General features: G+C 47.9%; 2 protein-coding genes across 2 annotated transcripts; one reads left to right on the forward strand and one right to left on the reverse strand.

Annotated features, from left to right (window-relative positions):
* Positions 1-2,266: 2,266 nt before the first annotated feature.
* GLT6D1 (glycosyltransferase 6 domain containing 1) lies at positions 2,267-15,896 on the forward strand. Its single transcript, XM_058524692.1, has 4 exons — positions 2,267-2,343; positions 7,379-7,423; positions 14,648-14,785; positions 15,227-15,896. Exons 1-4 carry the CDS (start codon positions 2,267-2,269, stop codon positions 15,894-15,896), a joined length of 930 nt encoding a protein of 309 aa, XP_058380675.1.
* A 2,806-nt stretch (positions 15,897-18,702) lies between these two features.
* Positions 18,703-23,394, reverse strand: LOC131393630 (uncharacterized). The gene is made up of 9 exons (XM_058524693.1): positions 23,284-23,394; positions 22,276-22,409; positions 21,508-21,650; positions 21,320-21,395; positions 21,245-21,257; positions 21,107-21,203; positions 20,243-20,428; positions 19,404-19,460; positions 18,703-18,797 (listed from the first exon to the last, which is right to left on the reverse strand). Exons 1-9 carry the CDS (start codon positions 23,392-23,394, stop codon positions 18,703-18,705), a joined length of 912 nt encoding a protein of 303 aa, XP_058380676.1.
* Between the last annotated feature and the right edge of the window lie 1,675 nt (positions 23,395-25,069).

The following is a 25,069-nucleotide window of genomic DNA, read 5'->3' on the forward strand; positions in this document are numbered from 1 at the left end:
AGCTTAGATTCGGTTATACCTCAATAAAGCATTAAGTACAGTATAAACTTACAGTAATTAAAACAGTGTAGTATATTTGCAGGAATAGATAAATAGATCAATGGGGCAGAGTCTACAGATGGGAATTTATTTCACGAGAAGGTTTGTATTTCCAATGGGCCGCTTGGGAGATGGTGCTGGGTGACTGGTTTTCCGCGTGTAAAAAAGGCATGGTGGCCCCGCCTCCGACAGAGTCGGGTCTCAGAGGGACCGGAGGACCATGGTAAAGCAGTCGCCAAAAGAAAACCCCCAAGTATCCAAACTGTTAGAGAATTAGAAGAAAATATCGAAGACTATTTTTATACTCTTAAAGTTGGGAAGGACTTTCTGAGCAGGACTCAGAAGCTGGAGAAGAAACATTGATTGTTTCAGCAAAATACATAAAGATGCACATTTCGATCACAAATTAAGGTGGTTACCCCAAGATGGCGGGTTCCACACGGTTATCATTTCATTGTGCTTTGTTGCATCTGACAGATCTCATAACACAAAAACGTTATTTCTATAATCAGAAAAAATGAGTACTTAAAAAAACCTCCTGAGACGCATAAGAAGAGACGTGCTCTCTTGCGGCGAATTGGACATTGCCCAGAGGACGAAGAGGGAAAGCTGCTGCCCTTTGCCCCGCCATAAACATAAACACACACGCCACGCAAGATAGCTCCCTGTGAGCCAGGATCAGGCATTAGCAAGCAAGGAGGGACAGCAGAGGAAGTGAAAAGCAACAGAGCAGTTAAAAATATCCTTTAATTTTTCCAACAGGACAAAGTCCCGTCGTCCGGCAACCATGAGAAGCCACTGCTGGCAGATGCATCATTGTGACTGTGACTTTCTGATGCTTGCATCATCAAAGGGTCTGCTGATATCACCACCTTCAGAAGGCTCCGGCCCACGAGAGTAGGGTACAGCACTGGGCTCATGATTGTACAAAGACCCAAGGACAGAACCCCTGGACAAAGTCTGTCCTCATAGGACGTCTTTGGCTGGCTTACCAAGGCACCAGGACCCATCAGCAGGGAGGTAGGAAAGTCTGCATGATGGTGGTAGAAGTGGCGCCTGCCTTGGGAATGATGCCACCAAGGGACACTGCTGAACAGACCCCTATCCTATCCCATCTAGGTGGCATTTCTAATGCCCTGGAATTTAAGAGGTGGTCAATGTCACAGTTTGGGGACATGAAACTGTGCCCAGTGGAAGCCAGCCCAGTGTGGTGTTGTCTAAAGAAGAACTCTCCAGTAGAAATATAATGTGAGCTGTGTTTCTTACGTCTAGTTTTCTAGTAGCCACATTACAAAAGGTAAAAAGAAACAAGTGAATTAAATTTCATAATATAGTTGTATTTAATGCAGTAGATCCAGACTATTATTGTTCCTGTATATGAGCAATATAAAATTATTGATGAGATTTTTTAATTCCTTTCTTTCGTACTACATTTGTCTCCAAAACCCAGTGTGTTTTGTACTCTCACAGCACATCTCAAGTCAGACCAGCCCCGTTTCACGTGCTCAACGGCCACATCTGGCCGGAGGCTACTGGATTGGCCGGTGTGGACCTAACGCGTCTTGCTCATTAAACGGATGCTCAGACGTGTAGTGTCAGAGACCTCTATTTGCTTCAACACGGGACCCTACAGGCTGTGAAAGAAATCCCATGTACAACTTCCAACATGAGCTTGGGGCGTTGGCTGAAGCCAGAACTTCTGTGTTAGAACCGAACACCTTTAGTTTAGACTTTATCTCTGTTTACAAACATCTGCCTCCCAGAGAGCTCATGTGGTTAGACAACTACAGTCTTGGAATAAAGGATCCCTCTTACTATTTCTGCGAGGAGAAAGAATAAAAAGTCAACTTTTGGGGCAGTTGACATCCTCCTAGTTCAGGAAGACTTCCTCATCGTGACCTCATTTCATTCCCACAGCTGTATAGTGGAGAGATTTGTTGCATTTCTTTTATGCAATCAAGGTGGACTTCAAGAGGAACACAGGCGTGTCTGAGGCCGTGGGCCCACGGGCCCCACAGGAGCGGGCGGCACCCCGGGGAGATTCCAGCCAACAGAGGTCTGCCCCAGTCAAGCTGCCTTCTCCCTAAGGCTGAGCGTTCCAGAAGCAGGCACTCAGGCTGGCGTCCCCATGTCTATAAATGAGTCCATTGATCTGCCGTTAGAAGCTGGCAAAGGTGTCACTTTTTACGGTTTAAAATCTACTTTCTTCTTTTTCCTCTAGGAGACAATGAATTCTAAAAGAAAAAAAATGCTGTTAATGATTTCATGTGTTGTATCACTCATACTGGTTGAGCGTCATTCCAGGTAAATCTAAAATATTGATGAATCATGACCTGTCGTATTGGCAGAGATGATCTAAACCACTGAGTTTTGTTCAAAGATATTAATAATACTCTCAAAATTGATCAGACACTACCTCATCTCTGTGGGACAAAGCAAAGGATACATACTTTAAGTCCTTCATTTTTTTAACGTTCAGCAGTTATTATTGAGTGCTGTCTGTCCAGGCTCTGTCCCAGGGGCTGAGGAAGCAGCACGGACCCAAAGTGCCCGCCCTCGTGGAGTTTTCCATTCCAGGTGGAGAAGGCAGACAATAAACATAAAACAGACCGTCAACAAGGTCGCATTTTACATAATAAATATCAGGAAGAAAAAATACAGCAAAGGAAGAGACGGCACTGGGTTGTGATTCCAGACAAACTGTAAACTCTCAGAGTTCCATCTTGTGTCTAATGTGAACAGGACTAAAAGCCACCTGCTATGGCAGCGTGTGTATGGGGGACACGTTTGTTGACCTGCTGAAATTCTCTCATGCATAAAAATTGCAGTTCTTACTTCCTCCATGCCCACGTCTCATGGTCTCCTTCACAAGCAATGCAATCTTCCCAGATGCTGTTTGAAAAGTAGTCCTGCTGTGAGAGACAATGTCTTTAAAGATGAAACCTTTACAAAACACATCTGATAAAAGCCTTCTATTCAAAATATGCGAAGAACTCCTAAAACTCAACAATAAGGAAACAACTTAACTAAAAAATGGGCAACAGCTGAATAAACATATCACCAGAGAAGATATACGGATAGCAAATAGGCATATAAAAAGACTCTTAACATCATATGTCATTAGATAATTGCAAATTAAAACAATGAGATACTGCTACACACCTATTAGAAGGACCTAAATCCAGAACACTCACAGCACCAGATGCTGGTGAGGATGTGGAGCCACAGGAACTCGCATACGCTGCTGGTGGGAATGCAAAATGGTACAGCCACTTTGGAAGACAGTTTGGCGGTTTCTTACAAAGCTAAACATAGTCTTCCCAATGACCCAGCAATCATGCTCCTGAGTATTTATCCAAGTGTTTTGAAAACTTATGTCCACAAACAACCCGCACAAAGTGTTTATAGCAGCCTTATTCATAATTGCTAAAAACTGGAAGCAACCAAGAGGTCCTTCAGTAGGTGGATGGGTAAACCAACTGAGGTCCATCCAGACAATGGAATATTATTCAGCACTAAAAAGAAATGAACTATCAAGCCATGAAAAGATAAGGAGGAACCTCAATTGCGTATGACTAAGGGAAAGAAACCAACCTGAAGAGGCTACACAGTGTCTGATTCCAACTATATGACATTCTGGAAAAGACAAAACTATGGAGATGGCAAAAGAACAGTGGTTGCCAGGAGTTTGGGGAGGTGGGGGTGGGGGAGAGGGGTGAATAGGTGAGGCACGGAGGATTTGGGGGGCAGTGGAGCTATTCTGTACGACACTGTGATGGTGGACACACGATGCTGCAGTTTTCAAAAACCATAGAACTTTGCAGCACAAAGAGTGAAGCTTAGCTTATATAAATTAAAAAATCATCTAGGAGGTTGAGAGGTTCCAGGAAGGAGTGCCGAATGTGACAAAATAATCTGTCTCAGAAACGCCCGAAACAAGCTCACTGAGAGGGTGGGGGAAGGTGCTGACCTGAGTGACCTTGGGAGTGAGTGGAGCGAGGGACCCGCACGCGGTGCCGTCTCCAGCTGAGACAGTCGTTGCCCACGGGGGTCCCGGCAGCGATTCTGGGTCCACGTGGTGATGGGTTAGAGCTGGAGACGTGGGCACACACTCATGTGCAGCTTCATACAACACAGAGCTACACGTGGACATATTTCTAGATCTGAGTGTACGCATGGGTTGGTGTACACACACGCATTTCCTTGCTCTCAGCTGCGAGGGCCTAGAAACAACGACCCCCAGCGGCAGCAAGCACACCCAGCCCCACATCTTGGTCTCTAATATTATTCTACAAAACCAGTTTGTAGAACGGCTGATTCTAGGGCTGGGGCAGGAAATATACAAGATATTCTTATAGTGCCAAAATATAAGGAAATTCTCAAAAAAGAAAATAAAAACCTCTGTGTTGAAGAGAGTATGTCAAAGGAGCACAGGCGCCACCTGGAAGAGTTCCCAATGGGTAAGGTGGGAAAGATTTGAACAAGAAAGCAAAGTAGTGTTGGATTATAACCCAAACTATAAAACAAATATCCATGAGTCCACACTGATATAAATAAATGGCTGAATAAACTAATAAATAAATGGGAGAGAAGAGACAAATCTACCATTCATAAGAATTCCAAACAGTTGGTGTAGATGCTCCCCTCAAGGATGTGGAGTAATGACCGCGCATAACCCCCACTCCTCCTGCGTGGGCGGCCACGGTATTTCTCATAAAGATTACGGTACAGAAAGGGGGAGAAAGAGAGGCCGTACAGTGGAGAAGCCTGAAAAACATGGCCTCAGCGGGTGGTCAAGTTCAGCATCAGCAGAGACAGGTCATGACACGGTCCAGGAAACTCCAGCTGAGAGGAGCCGAGGCAGACGTGAGGACCAAGCGTCCTGTGGGTCCTGCATGGGATCCCGGAGAGGAAAAAGGTGTTAGCCAGAAACTAAGGAAATCTGACAGAAGCGTGGACTTGAGTCAACAATGGTGTGTCCATATTGCTGTATTAATTGTAGGAATGTACCATACGAATGCAAGCTCTTGATGGTGGGGGAGTTGGGTGCAGGGGATTTCATCTTTACAGTTTTTTTCTGTAAAATTGCTCTAAATATAAAGTATTAAAAAAGAAGGGGAAATAAAAACAATTAATAATGCAAAATCAAAGAAGAAAAAATTAACCCCACCGTTTGGGTATCGTGGATTTTGTGTTGTATGTCTTCCTGCCGCATTTTACCTTGAGGAAAGGACTCCTGGCCAATGGTCGCATTGTTAAGGTCATCTCTTTGAAGACAGTAATGACGGGCTATCCTCTGCAGAAAGGACACAGCGGACCACACGCTAAGTCACAGCACAGATTTCGTCCTGTGCCCCAGAACCATGGCATCACGCCTGCATATAGTAGCATCAGCAATGATTTGGTTAAAAAGAGAATAAAAAAGAGACTAAATAACTCTGAATTCTAGAGTTTTTGGTATCCAAATTGCAATAGGTGTTTGTTCAAATTCAAAACTTAAATGATTTTTTTTTGTTTAAAGAATAAATCATTTACTGATAGGATTGACAAATTTAGCAAATAAAAATGCAAGATACTCAGTTACATTTGAATTTCCGATAAACAATGAATCACTTTTAGCAATGATTCCCCGCGCGATATTTTGGGACATACTTATACTAAAACGTTATTCGTTGCTTATCTTAAACTCAAATTGAATGGGCGTCCTCTAGTTTGTCTGGCAAACCTCCCCACAGGAGAGGCATCTCAGGTAGCAGGAATCTTTGTTGAATAAGGATTCTACAAACTGAAAAGCAAAACTGGTAGAAGCCAGGGGGGTTCCAATGGGGACAGAACCAGGAGGAACAGAAAACCAAAGGCTGAAGTCTCTGGAGGCAACCTCTGTTATCTTTCTTGCCTGTCACTTCAGAAATAGTCTACACGCATGCATATCTATGTGTGGATTAGCATGTATGTACTGCGTGTGCGTGTGTGTCCGAGGAGTTTGGTGTTGATCGAGGAAGAGGCAGGACACGAGGTGGCAGTATTGTGCAAGCTTCATGGGGCAGCAGAGCTTCTGGAGACAGTAGGGCGGGGCCGCCACCCAGAAGGGGAGTCAGGGAGGGGGCTATGTGTGTGGTTGAAGCCAGCAGCAAGGAAGGCTTTCCTGGGTCGGAGCTCCGAAGGGCAGCAGGGTCCCAGGTTTCTCCATGGTGAGCAGATGCTGGATGCCGTTTTGTGGGATTTGTAAAGCAGGCTGTAAACAGGCTTGCGTGGCCCACGTTGAAAGTGATCAGAGGTGTGAGAAGGTAGTTTGGGCTGATGGTCCCGGCCCGCTGTGAAGGAGTAAACGACATAGAGCCCAGGGCACCTCTGACCCATGATGTAAGAATCCGTCTCCGAGTCTCCCTGGCTCAGCCCCTCACCTGCTCCCCTGGACGAAGTTGACTTTGCTGCAGTACAAGCATCTCTCTCGAGGGTGATAGTTTCTTTACATCAGGATCCGCTCTCCAGCCAGCCACGTTTGCTACTTGTCGATCGTTTCCTAGGAATTCATAAGATCAGCATTCTAAAAGACGACTTTTTACTAAAGTTTCCATTTGTCACTTTTTGTCACTTCCTGTTTCTCGTGACGTTTGGCCCCGGCAATCCTGAGGAATCCTGTAACGCAGTACCTGTGGCAAAGTTCCCCTCTGATATTGTCAGGACAGTTGCCCTCTCAAAGTTATTTCTCTTCTTTACAAAATATCCCAGGGTTACAGAAGGAAGTTGCCTAATAAGCTAATTAATTGAATGATTGGCTTAAAAGCACCATGAAACTCTGGATGACTCGTGTCTAAATGAAAATTGAAGACGGACTCTTGACCTGCTCCAATTCTGTCCCTCCACACTTGACAAAGCCACTCCTGGGTGACGGACGGGTGGATTAAACCCACGTTTTGTCTGCATCCACATTGTCTAATCTGCTGTTAGTTTTGGTTTTTTAACCCTTCCTCCCGACATGACACTCTTTCTTGCCTTCCTCCCTCTGGCCGTCACCTCATCCCTCCACGCCTCTTTGCTGACCACCTGTTTCCCTCCAGACCTCGGTGAGAGATCTCCTCTCCAAGTGGCTTCCTCTGACCTCAAATTTGGGTTGAACATGGCACTTATGCTCCCACAGGGCCCTGCCACTCCCATCAGCACCCGCTACTGGGACTGTCGTGTCTGCTCAAGGCCGCCTTCTCTGCCGTAGTCTTTCCAAGGGCAGGGGCTGGGGCTGCGTTCCCAGTTGTAGAACCTGCTGTGCCACCGGGGCTCAGGAGATACTTGTTGAACGGACGGAATGCTCGTAATAACTCGGTTTTCCCTTGGCCCCCAGGAATCAAGTGGAAGAACTTCGGCTCTCAGACTGGTTTAATCCTAGGTAAGAACGAAATGTGTGCTCGCACACACAAAATAGAACTCAACTTGGAGTCGAAGGTTTGTTTTTCCAATCACCAAGTTACAGCTATCCTGGGGAGTGTCCAGGAGTTGGAGTTTTAATTTTTAAAGCTATTAGTAGTGACACAGTCTTCTTGGCTTACCCTTCCTGGTTTATTTAGTGCAAGAATCTCTTTGGAGGCAGCTTGAAAATGCCACTCATGGCTCTTGATTTCCCACCAGCAGTAGAGGAGGGGCCTGTCTCCTGCTTCCTGGTGATAAAGGGTCACTCCTGTGACCCATGCCCTCCTGGTTTAGGTTGTTTACAGTCTGGGGCTACTACAAGTAAGTTTATCCGTGGGGTAAATTCCCCAAATGGAGTCATTAGGTCAAAGAAGGCAGACGTTTAAAATTTTGGTGTAAGTTGCCAAATTTCCTTTTAATAATTGTACCATTTTATTTTCTTATCTGCAGTGGATAAACTGAAGTATCATAAAATCTTTTTTTCTTGGCAAAACTGCTAGTTAAAATATCCCAATTCAATTTGCATTTCTGTAATTATTGCATTTGAGCATATTCAATATGTTTATCATTCACTGTGTTTAATCTCCTGTGAATTCCTTTTACATATATATATATTTTTAATGGACTTCAGGTGCTCAGAATTAGGTTATCATAGTTTATGATTCACGACACGCTCTCATCATTTGTTCATGTAAAAGCTGCTTATATTCATTTATTTGTTAGTTTGCTTGCTTCATGAAACAAAAACGATAATCTTCAAAAACTTACATCCATCTTATGTTCTTTCTCATCCCTTTACCTTGCCCTCCCCACCTCCACCTATGAAATAATCAACATCCTGAACCCTGGTGGATTATACTCTTTCTTTCCTTTTTATATAATTTATCTCGTCTATATGCATTCTGAAAAAAAGCCTATTTTTGAATTTTAGTTGTTTGTAACTTTATGAGGCTATCAAGCTTATGTAATCTTCCAGGACTTACATTTTCCCTTGATACTGTATTTCTAAGATTCACTCAAATTTTGCATATCACTGTAATTCATTCTGGACAGCTGTATAATAATCCAATGTGGAAATATACCATTTTAGGGGCCGGCCCGGTGGCGCAAGTGGTTAAGTGCGCGCGCTCTGCTGTGGCGGCCAGGGGTTTGCCGGTTCAGATCCCGGGCGCACACTGACCCACCCCTTGGAAAGCCATGCTGTGGCGGTGTCCCATATAAAGTGGAGGAAGATGAGCACAGATGTTAGCCCAGGGCCAGTCTTCCTCAGCAAAAAAAAAAAAAAAGTGGAGGATTGGCAGATGTTAGCACAGGGCTGATTTTCCTCACAAAAAAAAATACCATTTTATTCATCCTGGCCCCTTGAATCATTTCTGTGCTTTGCTACTATGAAGAGTGCTGTTGTGACCATTACGTGTGTTTCCTGGTACATGCATACAAGAGCCTCACCTGGGCAGAAGTGGATCCACTGGGTGGCAGGCATTTGACTATCTGACCTAGAAGTGAGTGCTCATCATTTTCCAAAGCGGGTATCCCAATGTAAATTCCTAAAGGTCCCCTTGCTTTCTGAGGCTTGGTGCTGCCAATAGAATGGGAAAAAATTCTCTCTCGAGTTATGTTACCAAAAATGATAGAGTAATAACCTCCAATTTTTTCTCCTTCATAAAACCAATGAGAAAACTGGCAAAAATTGTTATAATCAACTCTTTCAGAGTTGCAAAACTCTGGAAATTAACCAAAGGCTTGCACCCATCTAGGGAGAATTTGCTCAAGAAAAACAGCTGACTCTCAGTAAGAAAAGTGAGCTTTGTGGCGTTGTAACTTGCCCTGCACTGATTGCCCCTCTCCAGCTCCACAATGGCCTCAAGTCAGATTCTCCCTCTCCAGATTTTGTTTTGCTGTTTGTTGTTACGTTTGTTTGCTTAATGACTTTTCTGAACTAATTTTATAAAGTCTGTATTCTTTGTCATTTTTGGCCACTGAAATCTCTGCTCAGTTAGGGAGAATCTGATTTACAGAGTTACCACGTTATATTGTATAAATTATCCATTTTTTCAACCAATAATTACCAAGCATGCCAAGAAATAAGACAGTATGGCCTGTACACAAGAAAGAAAAGCAATAGAAACTATCCCTGAAGAAGCCCAGGGGTTGGACTTACTAAACAAAGACTTTAAATCAGCTATTTTAAATAAAGTTCAAAGAACTAAAGGAAACCATGTGCAAAGAACTAACGGAGAGTATGAGGACAGTGTCTTACCAAAACGAGAATATCAGTAAAGATATAGAAATGATAAAAAAAAAAAAACCAAATAGAAATTCTGGAGTTGAAAAGTGCAAGGTCTGAAACAAAAAGCTCACTAGAGGAGCTCAACAGTAGATTTGAGCAGCAGAAGAAAGAATCAGTAATCCAAGGAGCTCAGCAAACTCCAGATGAGAAAACTCAAAGAGACCCACTACTAGACAGATCATAATCAGACCATCAGAAACCAAAGACAGAGAAAGGATCTTGAAAGCCGCAGGAGAGAACTGATCCGATAAGATTAACAGGTGATTTTTAATCCGACGTCATGAAGGCTGGAAGACAGTGTGATGAAATATAAAAAATGCTGAAGGACAAAACCTGTCAACTAAGACTTCTGCTTCTACATACAGAAAAACTAAGAAGAAGGAGAACGAGAAGGGGAAGAAGAAGAAGAAATCCATATATTCCCAGAAAACAAAAGCTGAGAAAATTTGTCACTAGCAGAACAGATATACAAGAAATACTAAAGGGAGTCCTTCAGGCTGAAATAATGGGACCTAGACAGTAACTTGAGTCCACATAAAGAAATACAGAACACGAGTAAAGGTAACTACATAGGTAAATATGAAAGACAGGTTAAATGTATTTTTGTTTGTAATTCTCTTCTTCTCTAATCTAATTTAAAAGACAGCTGCATAAAGCAATAATTATAAATCTGTATTGATGGTCACAAAGTGATAAAGATGTAATTAGTATGAGAATAACAACACAAAGACAGGAGACGGAATGGAGCTATATAGAAGCAAAGTTTTTGTATACTATTGAAATTACGTTGACATTAGTTGATTTAGATTGTTATAAATTAAGATATTGTGATTCCCAAGACAACCTCTAAGGAAATAACTAAATTACAAATAGTAAAAGAAACTAGAAGTGAATTAAATGGTACTCTAGAAAATATCTATTTAACACAATAGAAGGCATTAATGGAAGACTAGAAGAATGAAAAGGACATAAGACATATAGAAAACAAATAGCAAAATGGCCACTGTGCTATTACGCTTTGTGAATGGATTAAACACTCCAATTAAAAGGCAGAGATTGTTAGAATGGATTAAAAATGATCCCACTATATGCTCTCTACAAAAGGCACTTTAGATTCAAAGACACACAAACCTAATTTACGTTGAACTAAAACAACTGAAAAAGATATACCATGCAAACAGTAACCAGAAGGGAGCTGGCAGGGATATACTAATATCAGACAAAATAGACAAAGATAAAAATTGTTCCTATAGGCAAAATAGGACATTTTATAATGATAAAAGAATCAATGCATCAAGAAGCTATAACAATTAGAAACATATATGCACCTAACAACAGAGTCCAAATCATGGGCAAAAATGTACAGAATTGAAGGGAGAAGTAGACAGTTCAATAATAATAGTTTGAAACTTCAAAACCTCACTTTCAGTAATGGGCAGAGCAACTAGACAGAAAATCAACAAGGAAATGGAAGGCTTGAAGAACACTACAAACTGGACCTAAGAGGCATCTATAGAACATTCTTCCAATCACAGAAGAATAGTCATTCTTCTTGAATGCACATGGAACATTCTCCAGGGTAGACCATTTTGTTATTACATGATAAAATAAGTCTCAATAAATTCAAAAGGATTTGGATCACACAAAGTTTTTCTCTGACCAAAATGAAATAAAATTAGAAATCAATAACAAAGAGAAATTTGGGAAATTCACAAATATGAGGACATTAAACAACACACTCCTAAATAACCAATGGGTCAAAGAAGAAACAAGGGAAATTATAAAATACTTTGAGATGATTGGAAATAAAAACACAATATACCAAAACTTATGGGATGCAGTGACAGCAGTGTTTACAATGAAATTTACAGCTGTAAATGCCTACATTAAAAAATAAGAAAGATCTCAAGTTCATAACCTAACTTTACACATTAAGGAAACAGAAAATGAAGAACAAATTAAACTAAAGCAAGCAGAGGGAAAAAATGACAAAAATTAAAGAGTAAATAAATGAAATAGAAAGATAGAGAAAATCAATGAAACCAAAATTTGTTCTTTGAAAATAACAACAAAATTGACAAACCTCTAACTAGATTGACCAAGTAAAAAGAAGACTCAAATTACTAACATGACGAGTTACAAACTTCAGAAGTAATCATGATGATAAGGGAATACTGTGAGAAGTTGTATGTCAGCAAATTAGATAACCTAGATGAAAAGGACAAATTCCTAGACTCAAGAATAAAGGGAAATTTGAATAGATCCTTAGCAAGTAAAGAGATTGAATTAGTAATGAAAAATTTTCCATGAAGAGAAGCCCAGGACCAGACGACTTCCTTGGTAAATTCAACCAAACATTTCAAGAAGAATTAATACCAATCCTTCACAAACTCTCCCCAAAATTAGAAGAGAATTCATTCTAGGAGACCAGTATTACTGTGATCCCAAAACTAGACAAAGACGTTACGTGAAACTACAGATCAGGATCCTGTATGAATAGAGATGCAAACATTTCCAACAAAATGCTAGAAAATCAAATCGGGTAACATATAAATAGGATTATGCACCACAAACTAGTGGAATTTATCCCAGGAATGTAAGATTGATTCAACATACAAAAATCAACCAAAGTAATACACTATATTAATAGAATAAAAAAAAAAGCATGATCATCTCAATATATGCAGAAAAATAGTTTGACAAAATTCAACATCCTTCATAATATAAACATTCAATAAACTAAGAATGGAAAGGAATTTCCTCAACCTGATAAGCCAAAAACACAACAAAAAAGAAAAAATAGGTTAAATGGACTTCATCAAAATTAAAAACTTTTGTAAATCAAAGGACACTATCAACAAAGTGAAAAGACAACCCACAGAGTGGGAAAAATATTCCCAAATCATGTATCTGATCAGGGTCTAATATCCAGAATATATAAAGAATTCTTATAACTAAACAACAAAAAGACAAATAGCAATAAAAAAGAATGGGCAAAGGATCTGAATAAACATTTCTCCAAGGAACTTATACAAATAGCTAATAAGCCCACGAAAATATCCTTGATATCACTAGTTATCAGGGAAATGCAAATCAAGATCACAATAACATACCACTTCATACTCTACGATGTATAAAGATCGTAGGGCGACTAGAATCAAAAAGTTAGACCACAAAAAGTGTTGGGGAGGATGTAGAGAAATTTGAACTCTCGTAAACTGCTGGCGGGAATGTAAAATGGCGCAGCTGCTGTGGAAAACAGTTTGGCAGTTCCTCAAAAAGTTAACCACGGAATTACAATATGACGCAGAAATTCCACTTCTAGGTGTATATCCCAGAGAATTCAAAACATATGTTCACAGAAAAACTGTATGTAAATGTTCATAGCAGTATTATTCATAATAGCTGAAAATGCAAGCAACTAAAATGTCCGTCAACTGATGAGTGGATAAACACTATCCATACAGTGGAATATTATTCATCCGTAAAAGGAATGAAGTACTGATTCATGCTACCACATAGATAACCCTTGAAAACATGCTAAGTGAAAGAAGCCAGACACAAAAGACCACACAGGATATGATTCCATTTATATGAAATTTCCAGGATAGGCAAATGTACAGAGACAGAAAGTATATCAGTTCCTGTCAGGGGCTGCAGGGAGGAGGGTGGAGAGCGGCTGCTAATGGGCACAGAGGTATATCAAAGCCTTTCATTTTCTTGGGAGCAACTGTAAGTAGCATTGTGTTTTTAAATTCAGTGTCTGCTTGTTCATTGCTAGTATATCAAAATGAGATTAATTTTTTCTGTGTGCTGATCTTGTGTCCTGTAACTTTGCTGAATTCACTTATTAGTTCTAGGAGATTTTTTTGTAAATTCCTTAGGATTTTCTACGTAGACAATCAAATTATCTACAAACAGGGACAGGATTAATTTTTCCTTTCCAGTCTGATGCATGTATTTTCTTTTCTCACCTTATTTCGGTGGCTAGAACTTGCGTTGCTCTGTTGAATAAGAGTTGGTGAGAGTGGCCGTCCTTTCCTTGTTCCCATTGTAGGGAGAGAAAGCGTTCAGTCTTTCATCGTTGAGTATGACGTTAGCTGTGAGATTTTTGTAGATGCTCTTTATCAAGTTCAGGTAATTCCCCTCTGTTCTTGTTTTTCTGAGCTTTTATTTTTCTATCTTGAATGGGTGTTGGACCTTGTATAACAATTTTTTCTGTGTCAGTTGATTGTTCTTTTGTAGTTTCTTGCTACAGAAATGATTTTCAAATGTTGAACCAGGTTTGCATATCTTAATATAAATAAACACTGTTGTTAGTTTGTTGTTATTGAAAGCAAATCTAATGTCTCTCTCCCTTTTCTGCTGGATTATACTGATGGACTTAAGGCACGAGAGAGAAGGTAAAAAAAAGCCTCCTCTAGATCTCTTAGGGAAAGGGGAGGGAGAGGAAGAAGAAGGAGGCAGGAGAGCACAGGACACTCGGGAGGCAGTGGTGCTGTGCGCACAGCACTGGCTTCAGGGGATAGACGATGTTCTGCGTCTGGGTGCCCACGTCTAAGCGCAGTCAGAGCTCAGAGAAGGTGGGCCCCTGGGCTCAAAAGGCAGGCGGTGTGACGACGAAAGCGGAAACTGGCTGGGTCTCGCATCTTGACTCACATGGGTCAGCTCTGTGGTGTTGGGCAGCTCACCCAACCAATCTGAGCCTCTGTTTCCCCTCGTGAAGAACAGGGATCCTAAAGGCGCTCCCTGCAGAGGGCACTGCAAGGACGAAACAAGCGACAATGCGCTTGAACGCTGTGCCCGGCGCGTGGCTGGTGCCCTACGAGCATTGGCCGCTGTCGCTCCGGCAGCCTTTGCGGCTGTCACGGCAAAGGCCGCACCTGCTTCACTTGCTTCTTGTTTGTTGAACAGGAGACGCCCCGAGGTCATCACGACCACGGATTGGCTGGCTCCCGTCATATGGGAAGGCACCTTCAACAGACAGGTCCTAGAAAAATACTACAGAAAGCAGAACCTCACCACGGGCTTGGCTGTCTTTGCCATTGGCAGGTAAGGGCCACTAACCTTTGTCCTTTTTTATTTGGGAAAATGCGATGAGCCCCATGGATCTTCTGCCTCCAAAGGGCTGCTCATTGTTACCGTAACCACTGCTTCTGGCTGTCCTGTACAAAAATGTAGTGTGGTTATTTTCTCCTTCCTCAGCTGCGCCGTCTTTTTACTAATATCCATTTAGTGCTCTTTCTTTCTTCCCAACGGTGTTGCAAAACTTTAAGGCTTTTCTCAGCGCCCCCCCGCCACCCCCGTTTATGACATCCTCTTTCACTAACCTGTGCAGTTGACACTGCAGACCTGACCCCTCTCCCCTTATCTACCGGTAGTTCTGTAGCATCAATGGCTCACACGTTAGATAACACGTTTGGTGACGTGTATTCTCCCGGAAGTGTCTGGGAACTAGGCGTCTGCCTCGCTGTGTGCATGTGTGTTTTGCAGCATTGCAGACCAGTACCTGGAGCAGTTCTTACGATCAGCAATAAAGCATTTCATGACCGGCTACCGAGTTGTCTTTTACATCACGGTGGATAACTTAAACAGGGTGCCTGACCTGGAGCCGGGGCCTCTTCAGACATTCAAAGTATTTACCATCAAAGAAGAGAGCTGGTGGCACGACTTCCATGTCATGCGCATGAGCAGCCTCAGTGAGCAGATCACACAGCACATCCAGGACGAGGTCGACTTCCTCCTCAGCATGGCCGTCAGCCAGATCTTCCAGAATGACGTCGGGGTGGAGACCCTGGGCACGTCTGTGGCTCAGCTCCATGCCTGGTGGTACTTTAAAGACACCAAGAATTTCCCTTACGAGAGGAGGCGCAAATCAGCGGCTTGCATCCCGTTCGGTCAGGGGGATTTCTATTACGACAGCGCGTTCGTTGGGGGCACGCCCCTGGAGGTTTTACACCTCATCGAAGAATGTCTGAAAGGGATTGCTCAGGACAACAAGAAAGGGCTGGACAGCACCTACGAAAGCCACCTGAACAAATACTTTTTCCTCAATAAACCCACCAAGCTGCTGTCACCAGAATACAACTGGGACGCTACGTTTTACCCGCCTCCGCAGGTTCAGTACGTCAAGGTGGCCCAGCTCTCCAAAGAGAAATGGTGACTGGCCGGCGCCTTATGCCTGACGGGCGAGCCACAACCATCCTTTGTCATAAAGGGCATCTTAACACTTTCCAGTTTCGAGAGAAATAAAAATTTACACCCGTCCAAAAGAGTTTTTTCTCTGTGCCATTTTGAACCATCCAGTTTGGCCAATGCCAGATAAAGAATAAAAGGATGCTATTAATGTTTAATACACAGTGGTGTTAGTATCTATGTATTGTAGATCACCTGGAGATAATTTTGGAGGCATGAATGAAAATTTTTTTAAATGGAGAAAGACTCTAGTTCAGAAAAAATATTATACAAAAGAGGGCCAAGGATTATACACACAGGAAAAACAAAACACTCCTCAGCGCACTCCCAAGGGGTCAAGTGTGTTCCTTGGTGTTGGGGTGTGTGTTGCTGCATCTGACCCCTCGAATAGCCTCCGTCTGTCCAGTGTGTGATCAGACGTGGGTGAACTAGAGACTTTCTACCAAATACTTACCTTTCTTCTATTGTTACAAGGAGGGATGTCAAGTTCATTTGTTTCAAGCTATAGGCATTTAATTTGCTTTTAAAAAGACATGTACCGAGCTCTGCAGTGGAGGCATTCTGCCAGGCGCAGTGAGGAGAGAAAAGAGTTGAAAACAGAATCGTGTCCTCAAGCTGCCTGAGGTGTGGCAGGGAGGCGGGACTGCTCAGGCCATTTTCTTTCGCAAGTTCAAAAGTGCTCAGAGTGACGAGGAAGACGTGGGCAGCTGGGAGACGTGGGGCTCCTGGAGGTCCAGGAGAGGGGCTGTCCCCCAGGGAGGTTGTCTGTCACATGGAGGGAGGGTGCAGGACCGTTTGTTCATGACAGTGACGGGTTACAGAGTCATATGGGGTGGAGGGTTTGAAGTCACAATAAGGATCTCCTCTTATCCCTCTTTTATGGGAGAAAAAGCAGGGTTAGTCAGTGTTATGGCCTGAATTGTGTTCCCCCCTCAAATTCATATGTTGAAGTCCTGACCCAGAGGACCTCAGAATGTGACTGCCTTTGGAGATGGGGCCTTGAAAGAGGTGATTAAGGTAAAACGAGGTCAGTAGGGTGGGCCCTGATCCAATAGGCCTGGTGACATTATGGGAGAGGAGATCAGGACACAGACACGCACAGAGGGACGACCACGTGAGGAAACAGGGAGAAGACGGCCGTCCAAACGCCCAGGAGAGAGGCCTCGGGAGGAAACTGCACCTCGACCTCGGATATCCAGCCCCCAGGGCCTCGGGAAGTAAGCCTCTGTTGTTTCTGCCTCCTGCCCGCTGTGCTTTGTCACGGCAGCCCCAGCAAACCAGCGCAGCACGAAACCCAAAATCATGGGAATTCAAACTCTAACACCCTAAGAAGCATTGACAGGCACTTCATGGGAAAGAGTGGACAGAATTCAGTTAAAAACGTCTATACAAGTTTCAAGAAAATAAACATTCCATTAGCCACAGGCCCTACGCAGACAGTAATTGGTCTCAGTTATCTTGGGTCAGACCCGGAGAGAGAGGGCAAGTAGGACTCCCACACTGAGCTAAGAGAGACACACATGATTTTCCTGCCAGTTATGGGTACGCCTGGGAGATCTATCAAGAGGGGTCCTGAGATTCTGCTTTAAAAAAGCCACAGGATCAATATTAGAGCACAGTAAATTCCTGGCTTTCTTGGGGAGGAAAGCAGGTAAACTTGCTCACGTCTAGAAGTTCCAGGTCCAAGAACAAACCTGTTTAAAAGGCCTGTGAAACCGGGTGACGCCAGGATGGTCTGTCCTGTTTCCATCCCTCCTCACAGGAGCGTGCTCCCCACCCGGTGGGCACTAATTGAGGTTTAAAATTTTTTTCATTTTGCCAAAAATTTGATAAGCAAAAATAGCACCTCTTTTTCTTGTATTACTTATGAAGTGGAACCTTCTTTTGACCTATAAGTATCAGCCCTTGGACTGGTGTCCGTCTCTTGCTCTTGTTCTGATACGGTGTCCTGCCTCCTTGGCTGAGCTGTGATGTATGTAATAGATCCACGGATGTGATGTGGGCCCTTGGTCACAGTTGTTGAAAACATTAATTTCAGGCTGTCGTACGTATTTTAATTTTGTTGATGGTGCGTTTGATGGACCAAAGTTCAAGGTTTCCACAATTACCATCTTTTCCCTTGACGTTTATATCCGTAGTGTCGGCACCCCATCCCCAAGTTACAGACACTATAGAACTTTCAAAGTTTCTTTTCATTCTGAATTAATCAGGAATTAATTCTAAGATAATGTGCAGAGTTAGAGATCTAACCTTATTTTTTTTCCTCCAAATATCTTGGCCGTTTCCCCTAACATGATTTCTGGATTAAACAATGCTTTGTAAGGTGGATTATTTGTGTGATATGTTAAGTGGTACTTCCTGTGTTCATTTCTTAACTTTACATCCAGTTCCACTGACCCCTCCTTCTGTCCCTGAGCCGTGCCACATGATTTTAACCGCTGTACTTTCATATTAGTTATGGTAGAATGGTAGGTCAATTTGCATTACTCTTCTCTCTCAAAGATTTCAAAATTTTTGTTCTTTCATGTGGATTTTAGATTCAGTTTTGCAGCTGGGAGAAAATATCCCATTGGAATATTGATTGATTGCTTGAAACATATAGGTTAGTTTGAGGATTATTAAATATTTATGATGTCGAAGATCATGCAGGAATATCACTTATTTGTTTATTCAGGTCAGTTTTTCAGTGACCCGGGGTAAGGATACACTTTTAAAAATTTCTCCATATAAATTCTTGCAGTTTCTTCCTAAATGCACGAGCGTGTGCTTTCTGGTTACGGTGTGTCTGTTATGCTTTTCTGGTTGGGTTTGCTGGTGCGTAGGAAGCTTTTGCGCTCCGAGCGCCTGTCCTCACCGGCTTGTGCCTGAGCTGCAGGGCGAAGCCGCACAGGCAGCCAGTGGTCCACTCCACCGTGCTGACCTCACGTGTTGGCCGTGGTGGAAGTCACCTGGCTGAGGTGTGGCCTGCCGGGAGGCTTGTCCTTGCTGAGGGCATTTCTGGGGCAGGATCTGGTCACACTTGTCTCTGGCGTTTCTAGACAGTGAGTGTTGAGGCCTCCAACCCCGTTTACTAAGAGCCTGTCCTGCCGCGGGTGGCGCCTGGCTTGCCCAGGGAAGAGGAGGGCACCTTCTGTCCAGGCACCACCCTCACCTTGACTGAGGAGAGCCGGTGACTTGTCTCAGCTCACCTGTCACGCAGGTACACAGGCCTGTGTCTACCTGGCTCTTCTGGGGAGCATGGGCTGGCACTGTGGTCACTCAGTGTCCCTCTGACCTGGGCGGGGACATGCTGCGTTGGCTCAAGGAGCCCAGAGCACCTCTCTGGAGCCACCCAGAGCAGGAAGAAGGTGGGGGCAGGTCAGAGGGGTGCCCGCCCAGCCCCTTGCAGGGTCACCATCCCTGAAGGACACCGAGGTGGCTCCCTCCACCGGACTGCAACACTGTGCTCACTGTGGCCAGGAGCTTGGGTGACCACCTGTCCCCTCCTCGCCATCCAGAGTGTCCTTGAGCCCATGGGTCAGGCTGGGAGAGGCTGGGAAGGGGGCAAGGAGAGGGAGGGTCCGGGCCCAGGCTGGAGGGCTTCCTCGGGTGGCAAGCTGAGGGGAAGGGAAGGAGGCGAGGGGAGCAGGGCTGGAGGGGACACGGCAGGAAGACTCAGGCGGTGGCCTCACTAGACTTGAGAGGGTGGACACAGGGCTGTGGAGGGAAGAGAGCAAGGTGGGGATTTGAAACCAATCAATCAGTCAGTCGGTCAATCACAGCACATGAGCATTGTCTGTCCCTGGATCACCCTGCCCTCCGCCATCCAGCACCCCGACGGCGGCTCATGTCCTGCCATGGCCCTAGTGCCCTCACGATGACCCTCAAGATCTCCGCGACCCCAGCTCTCCTACCCTCCTCGGTTCCCTCCTCCGCAGCCCTTAACTCTAACAATTTGGTGACTGAACTGCAATGTCCCGTGTGAGCTGCACACGGGACCAGGTCTGTCTTGTTCCACATCCAAATTCCAGGAGCAGGGCCTGGCCCACGTGTTTGTTGATCGACTGAATGATGCACAGGGGAGGGGTACAGGGGAGAGGCCCATGCCTCCCAGCTCCTCCTCCCGCCTCTGTGACCTTGGCCTTGTTTCTGAACCTCTCTGAGCCTCAGTGTCCACCTCCATAGCATGGAGATGGCGATTGTGCCCATATCACCACATTACACTGGCTCCGTGAGACCTGGCAGGTGAGGTGCCCAGCACAGGCCTGACCATTTCTGGCGTCCTGTGGAGGCTGGCCCTGGATTTGATTGCTCTGGTCTCCTGGTTATTATTACCAGTGGGGGTTCCAGGCCCGAAAGACGAGGCTCCAGACCTCGGTCCAGCTTGCCTGGGAGCCAGGGGAAATGGCTGAGGGCAGCGCTTACCATCGAGGTTGAAGACGGGGGCTTTTTGCAGCTGGAATTCTGCAACGTCCTCAAGGTATTTCTCCAGCCCTTCGGGGTCCCTGAGCATTCTTCTGGCTGGAGTCAGATTGCTGGTGGTGAGGGGCTGAGAGCGCAGAGGCCCTGACTGTCCTCAGACGGGCCCCTCCACCCGGCTCCCTGCCAGCTGGAGCGGCGCTGCCTGGTTGCTGCAGTGGCTGCAGCTCTCGTCGCCTCACTGCCTCGTCTCCTCTGAAAGCCGGCACTCCTTGAAGGGGTGAGTCAGGGCCTCTCCCCTTGGCCGAGGACCCCCAGAGGGTACCCACTTCACTCACAGTCACCTGCTGCCGTGTCACCAGGCCCCCCAACACTGATGACCTCAGCCGCCGGGGCTCTGGCTCTGTCGGTCCCCGTCTCCGGGATGCCCCTGGCCCCACCCTCACCTCCGTCTAGTTTTCAGGACGCTGTGACCCCCCACTGCCTGGCACAGCCACCCTCGGTTCCCTCTCCGGTACCCGGGGCTCTTCTGCTTTCTGAAGCCCACCAGGACTCATGGCCACATTGGCCATGCCCCCCAGGGGTAAATGAGGGAGGGGTTTTCTGATCTGTCACCAGGTGTCCAGGCTCCCAGGACACGCCGAGCACGGGGCAGGCAGGAGACTGGTTCAGTGTGTGAGTGTGTGAGTGGGGGCGCCCCACCTGAGGGCGGGGGGAGGAGGCACCCGCACCCTCAGAGCGGCAGGCAGGCCCGGCCAGCTCTGGGGACACCCCACCTACCCAGCAGTGCCCACAGGCTGGTGGTCTCGCCGCCGTCCTGGAAGCGGACGTAGAGGATGAGGCTGCTGCAGTTGGTGCTGACGAGCGGACGTGTATGCTGCTGCCTCCCTCAACCGTGGGAGACCCCGCGCCGGTGACGGGTGACGCCCCTCTCCTCTGGCCCCAGTCCCGCCCCGTGGACAGTGCAGGACCCGGGCCGGAGGGCTGGGCTACTCACAGGAGCCTTGGTACTGGCCTTGGGGCCCAGCCAGATGGACGGTGACGTTTACCCCTCTGCACACCCCTTCTCCTCCGGGAAAAGAGAAAGGAGCTGACACTTGCTCACCTGTCCCCCTGCCTCCTGGCCCCTGCGTCGTGCCGGCACAGGCCCCAGGGGGACGTCAGAGGCGCCCCCAGCTGACGTCCCTGGTGTCCACACAAGGATCTCAGCTCCCCGGGCTCAGCAGGGTCACCCAGCCGGAGGGAGGAGGGCAGGCCCACGGGGTGCCGGGATGTGGCTGGAGGGGCTAGAGGGTGGGAGCCAGGAATGGGGGGTTTCTTATTTCTGGGACAGAGCTAACCCCCCCCAGAAGGGGTTGGAGCTTGTCCTTGGCTCGGAGCTTCAGGTCTCGGGTGGGGACCCGATCCTGGCTATCTCGGTCATGTGGGCTCTGAGCATAGACCAAGCCTTTTGCTCCCCCACCCCACCTTTTCAGAAGAAAAGGTCTTCAGTTTTTCACCTGGTGGGGAGGGTGGGCTATGTGCCGACAGACCCTGGGACTGCACGGGCCACTGCAGTGGTGTTTGTGGCTGAGCATCGGCAAGGCCGTGGCCATAACTGCCTTCAGCGCAGGGCGCAGACTGTCCTGAGCCTTGCCGAGCTCAGCACAGCTCACATTGCAGATTTTCCTGACTGGCCCCCAGCGCTGGAAGCACAGCCCCACCCAGGACTCTGCAGCTTTCAAGGCAGGGAGGGCGTGCGCCCCCAGGACCCGGCTGTGTGCGCCTGCCCCGCCGGCCCCTCGTCGTAAAGCTTCGGAGCCTCCAGAGTTACACCTGAGAACTCTCAGGCAGGGTCTGGAGCCCCCAGCTCAGTGCCGTGTGTCCCTCTGGTTCTAACCGCTGGCGCTGTCCCTGGGGAGAGCCCTGAATATGAGAACCCTGCGAGGAGCCGCAGGGGCCATGCTTACGTCCAGAATAAGACAAACTGCAGGTCCCCGTCCCAGGTCCAAATGGAGTGGAGAGCGAGCCTCAGGGGGTCGGCTGGGGAGACCAGGTGTGCGTGGCTGGCGGCCAGCTGGATGGTCAACCAGCGTCCCTGCACCTGCAGGGCTGCAGGGTGCCAGGTAGGTGAGGGTCCCTGGCTGTGTGGCACCTGGAGCCCCCAGTCTTGGCTCTCAGGCCCCAGCACCAGCACTGAGCACTGCCGGGGGATGTGTTGGCGAGTGCCCGTGGGCCCCAGGCCAGAGGACAAGTGGTCTACTTCCTTCTTGTAAACATTTTTTCTCTCTCAGGCTGCCCTCCTCTACCCCCAGTCCCCATCCTCACTGCCCTCTCTCCCTCTCCCACCTCCTTCAGCTCCTCCTGTGTCTCCCTGTCCGGTTCTTCATCCCCTGGTGGAGTCCAGGGAGGGTGAGGGATGCCCTGGAATGGCCACAGAGTCCTGGAACTGCTCTCGCTGCCCCCTGCCCAGCACCGTCCTCACTCCCCAGTGGTGGGTGATGGGCAGGCGGGTCAAGCAGGGCAGAAGTGACTCTGGGCCCCTCCCAGCCCCCAGGACTGGCCCCTTCCTATCGTCCCAGTGGTGACACTACCAATGCTCGGCCAGGTGCCTGGGGACCCCTCTTCCGGGCCTGGCCCCACCCCCAGGGTCTGAGCGCTTTGCCTTGACCGCTGTAAACTGTGCTGCAGCTTCTCCCAGGAAGTTTACTCCCACCCCGCCCCCGCTCCCCTGGCAGCCCAGAGCCAGCTGTGCAGGAACACGAGACCTGCTCCTGCACAGGCGGGACAGACGCCCCGAGGACCGGCTGACCCTCCAGGGAGGCGGCACCTGGGCCTGAAACACCCCTCACCCAGCCTCTGTCCCTTCGTGTCCTGCCCCCCGCTGCTGCCCACCTGATACCCGGGCACCGCCTCCTGCAACACCTGCCCCATGTCCTCGTCCCAGGGCTGAGCCTGGGACCTGACCACTTGGTTACCTTCTGGGCATCAAAGCCTGGCTGCACCGGCAGTTCTTCTAGAGTCTTCTGGGCACTGGCTAGGCCCAGGCTCAGGGTCAGCAGCAGGAGGGGCCCTCTCTCCAGGGCCATGACTGCAGGGGCCCAGAGGGAGGAAAGGCCGGGCAGCCGGTGCCCCCGCTTCATGTGTGTCTTCCAGCGGCCCACAGAGATGCCTGGGCCAACCCAGCTGGCCCAGCCGGACTCCCTGGAAGTTCTGGAATCTTTCCCACAGATGTGACACGGCCTCCTTGCTGCCCTGCCTCGTGTCTGAAGGACGTGAAGGGTGTCATTTGGCCAGGGGCTGATGCTGTCTGGGCAGCTCCACCACATTGCCTGGGAGCAGTGGGAGGCGGGGGGAGGAGGAGCGTCTGCTCCTCCCACAGGGCTCAGCTCCCTCCTCCTGGGCGTCCGTCCATCCATCCGCCAGAGCCAAGAAGGCAAGGACCACTCTCCTCCCTCTCTCCTCTGCTGTCTTGCGGGGTGTGGTGGGAGCAAGGGCCTCAACGCCCTCAGCACGTGCTTGGTACACAGCAGGAAACCAGCCCCCGGGGTAGTCTGTTCTATTTACTGCAAGCATCTCTCACACCCAGCTCCCCTATCCCCGTGGGCACCCGGACCAGGCTGCAGCCTCTGTCTCTATCCCACCACCCTCTGCCCGAGACCCTCTGAGTGCTGGTCAAGGTGCAGATGAGAGCCCAGAGCAGATGCATGGGCTTTATTGCATGGGGCGGGGGGGGGGGGAGTTGGGCAGGGAGGTCAGAACAGTAGTGGATGGGGTGTGGGCAGGGAGGTCAGGACGCATCCAGGTGGGAACATAGGGACAGGACAATGGCCCTGGGAGGCACCTTCAGGATCTGGGGACGCAGCCCAGCAGGGACGCTCCCTCTTGTGCGGGGGCACTTGGCTCTGGGGCGGGCATCCTACACTGTTCCCTGTGTCTGTCCCCTCCTCCTGGGGTCCTGCCCTTCCCCTGCACCCTCCCTGCTCCCTGTCCTCCAGGCCCTGCGTGCGCAGTGTCCAGGCAGGCAGCCAAGGTCTTGGACCTGGAGCCTCATGGGGCCAGTGCTCTGAGTCCCTGCAAGGCCGTGGTCCTCAGGGTCACCAGCCCCTGGACTCTGCTGCTTGGCCTCCCTCCAGGGTGGACCCACCTGTCAGTCTCATCCACAGTGTGGAATTCTTTTATGCGCTTTCTGCTTTGTCTAAAAGGAAAGCAGCCTTCTTAGTGAGATGTGCCCACGGGAGCCAGGCCCTATTTGGGTCACCCCGGGAGGAGAACCAGTGGGCCTGGGTTCACCCAGTGGAGCTGCAGGCTCCTGTCCTGCCTGCCTCCAGGGGAGCAGTAGCCACCCAGATGCCCCTCCCCGGGCTGTGAGGGGAACCCCATGAGCAGCAGGAAAGCCGGGGGAGGGGGTCGGGACACGCGGTCAGCCCTGGGCTCTCTGAGGACACGGCCAGGCTGAGCCAGGGACAGGTGGAGACCCAGGCCAGGGCATGTGTGTGTGTGAGCTAGGACGCATGTACCTAGTGCTGTATCTGTGTGTGTACACCTGTGTGTGCTGTTATATGTTCCTTGTCAATAGCTTTTGCCACACTTCCAAGGGGGTGCATGACCCTATGGACTGGTCAATCTCTTCTGGCCAGGTCAACCCAGGGATGTGACACCCTGAGGTCACCTCTGTCAACCCAGGGCCTGGCAACCCCTGAGTCTGGGGCTATGCCTGCTCCTTCCCTCGGCCCCTGATCTGGGCACTCCAGGAACAGAGAA

Source organism: Diceros bicornis, chromosome 28, assembly GCF_020826845.1.
Source record: "Diceros bicornis minor isolate mBicDic1 chromosome 28, mDicBic1.mat.cur, whole genome shotgun sequence".
In the NCBI taxonomy this organism is placed as follows: Eukaryota; Metazoa; Chordata; class Mammalia; order Perissodactyla; family Rhinocerotidae; genus Diceros; species Diceros bicornis.

What these genes read in the sequence shown, in the direction of transcription:
- GLT6D1 (XM_058524692.1), top strand. Translation starts at nt 2,267, where the DNA reads ATGAATTCTAAAAGAAAAAAAATGCTGTTAATGATTTCATGTGTTGTA. An exon ending in CTGGTTGAGCGTCATTCCAG is followed by an intron (nt 2,344 to 7,378) that starts GTAAATCTAAAA and finishes CTTGGCCCCCAG; the next exon opens with GAATCAAGTGGAAGAACTTC. An exon ending in TCAGACTGGTTTAATCCTAG is followed by an intron (nt 7,424 to 14,647) that starts GTAAGAACGAAA and finishes TTTGTTGAACAG; the next exon opens with GAGACGCCCCGAGGTCATCA.
- LOC131393630 (XM_058524693.1), bottom strand. Translation starts at nt 23,394, where the DNA reads ATGGCCCTGGAGAGAGGGCCCCTCCTGCTGCTGACCCTGAGCCTGGGC. An exon ending in CAGTTTGTCTTATTCTGGAC is followed by an intron (nt 21,651 to 22,275) that starts GTAAGCATGGCC and finishes GCTCTGTCCCAG; the next exon opens with AAATAAGAAACCCCCCATTC. An exon ending in GGATGGCGAGGAGGGGACAG is followed by an intron (nt 18,798 to 19,403) that starts GTGGTCACCCAA and finishes TTCGCCCTGCAG; the next exon opens with CTCAGGCACAAGCCGGTGAG.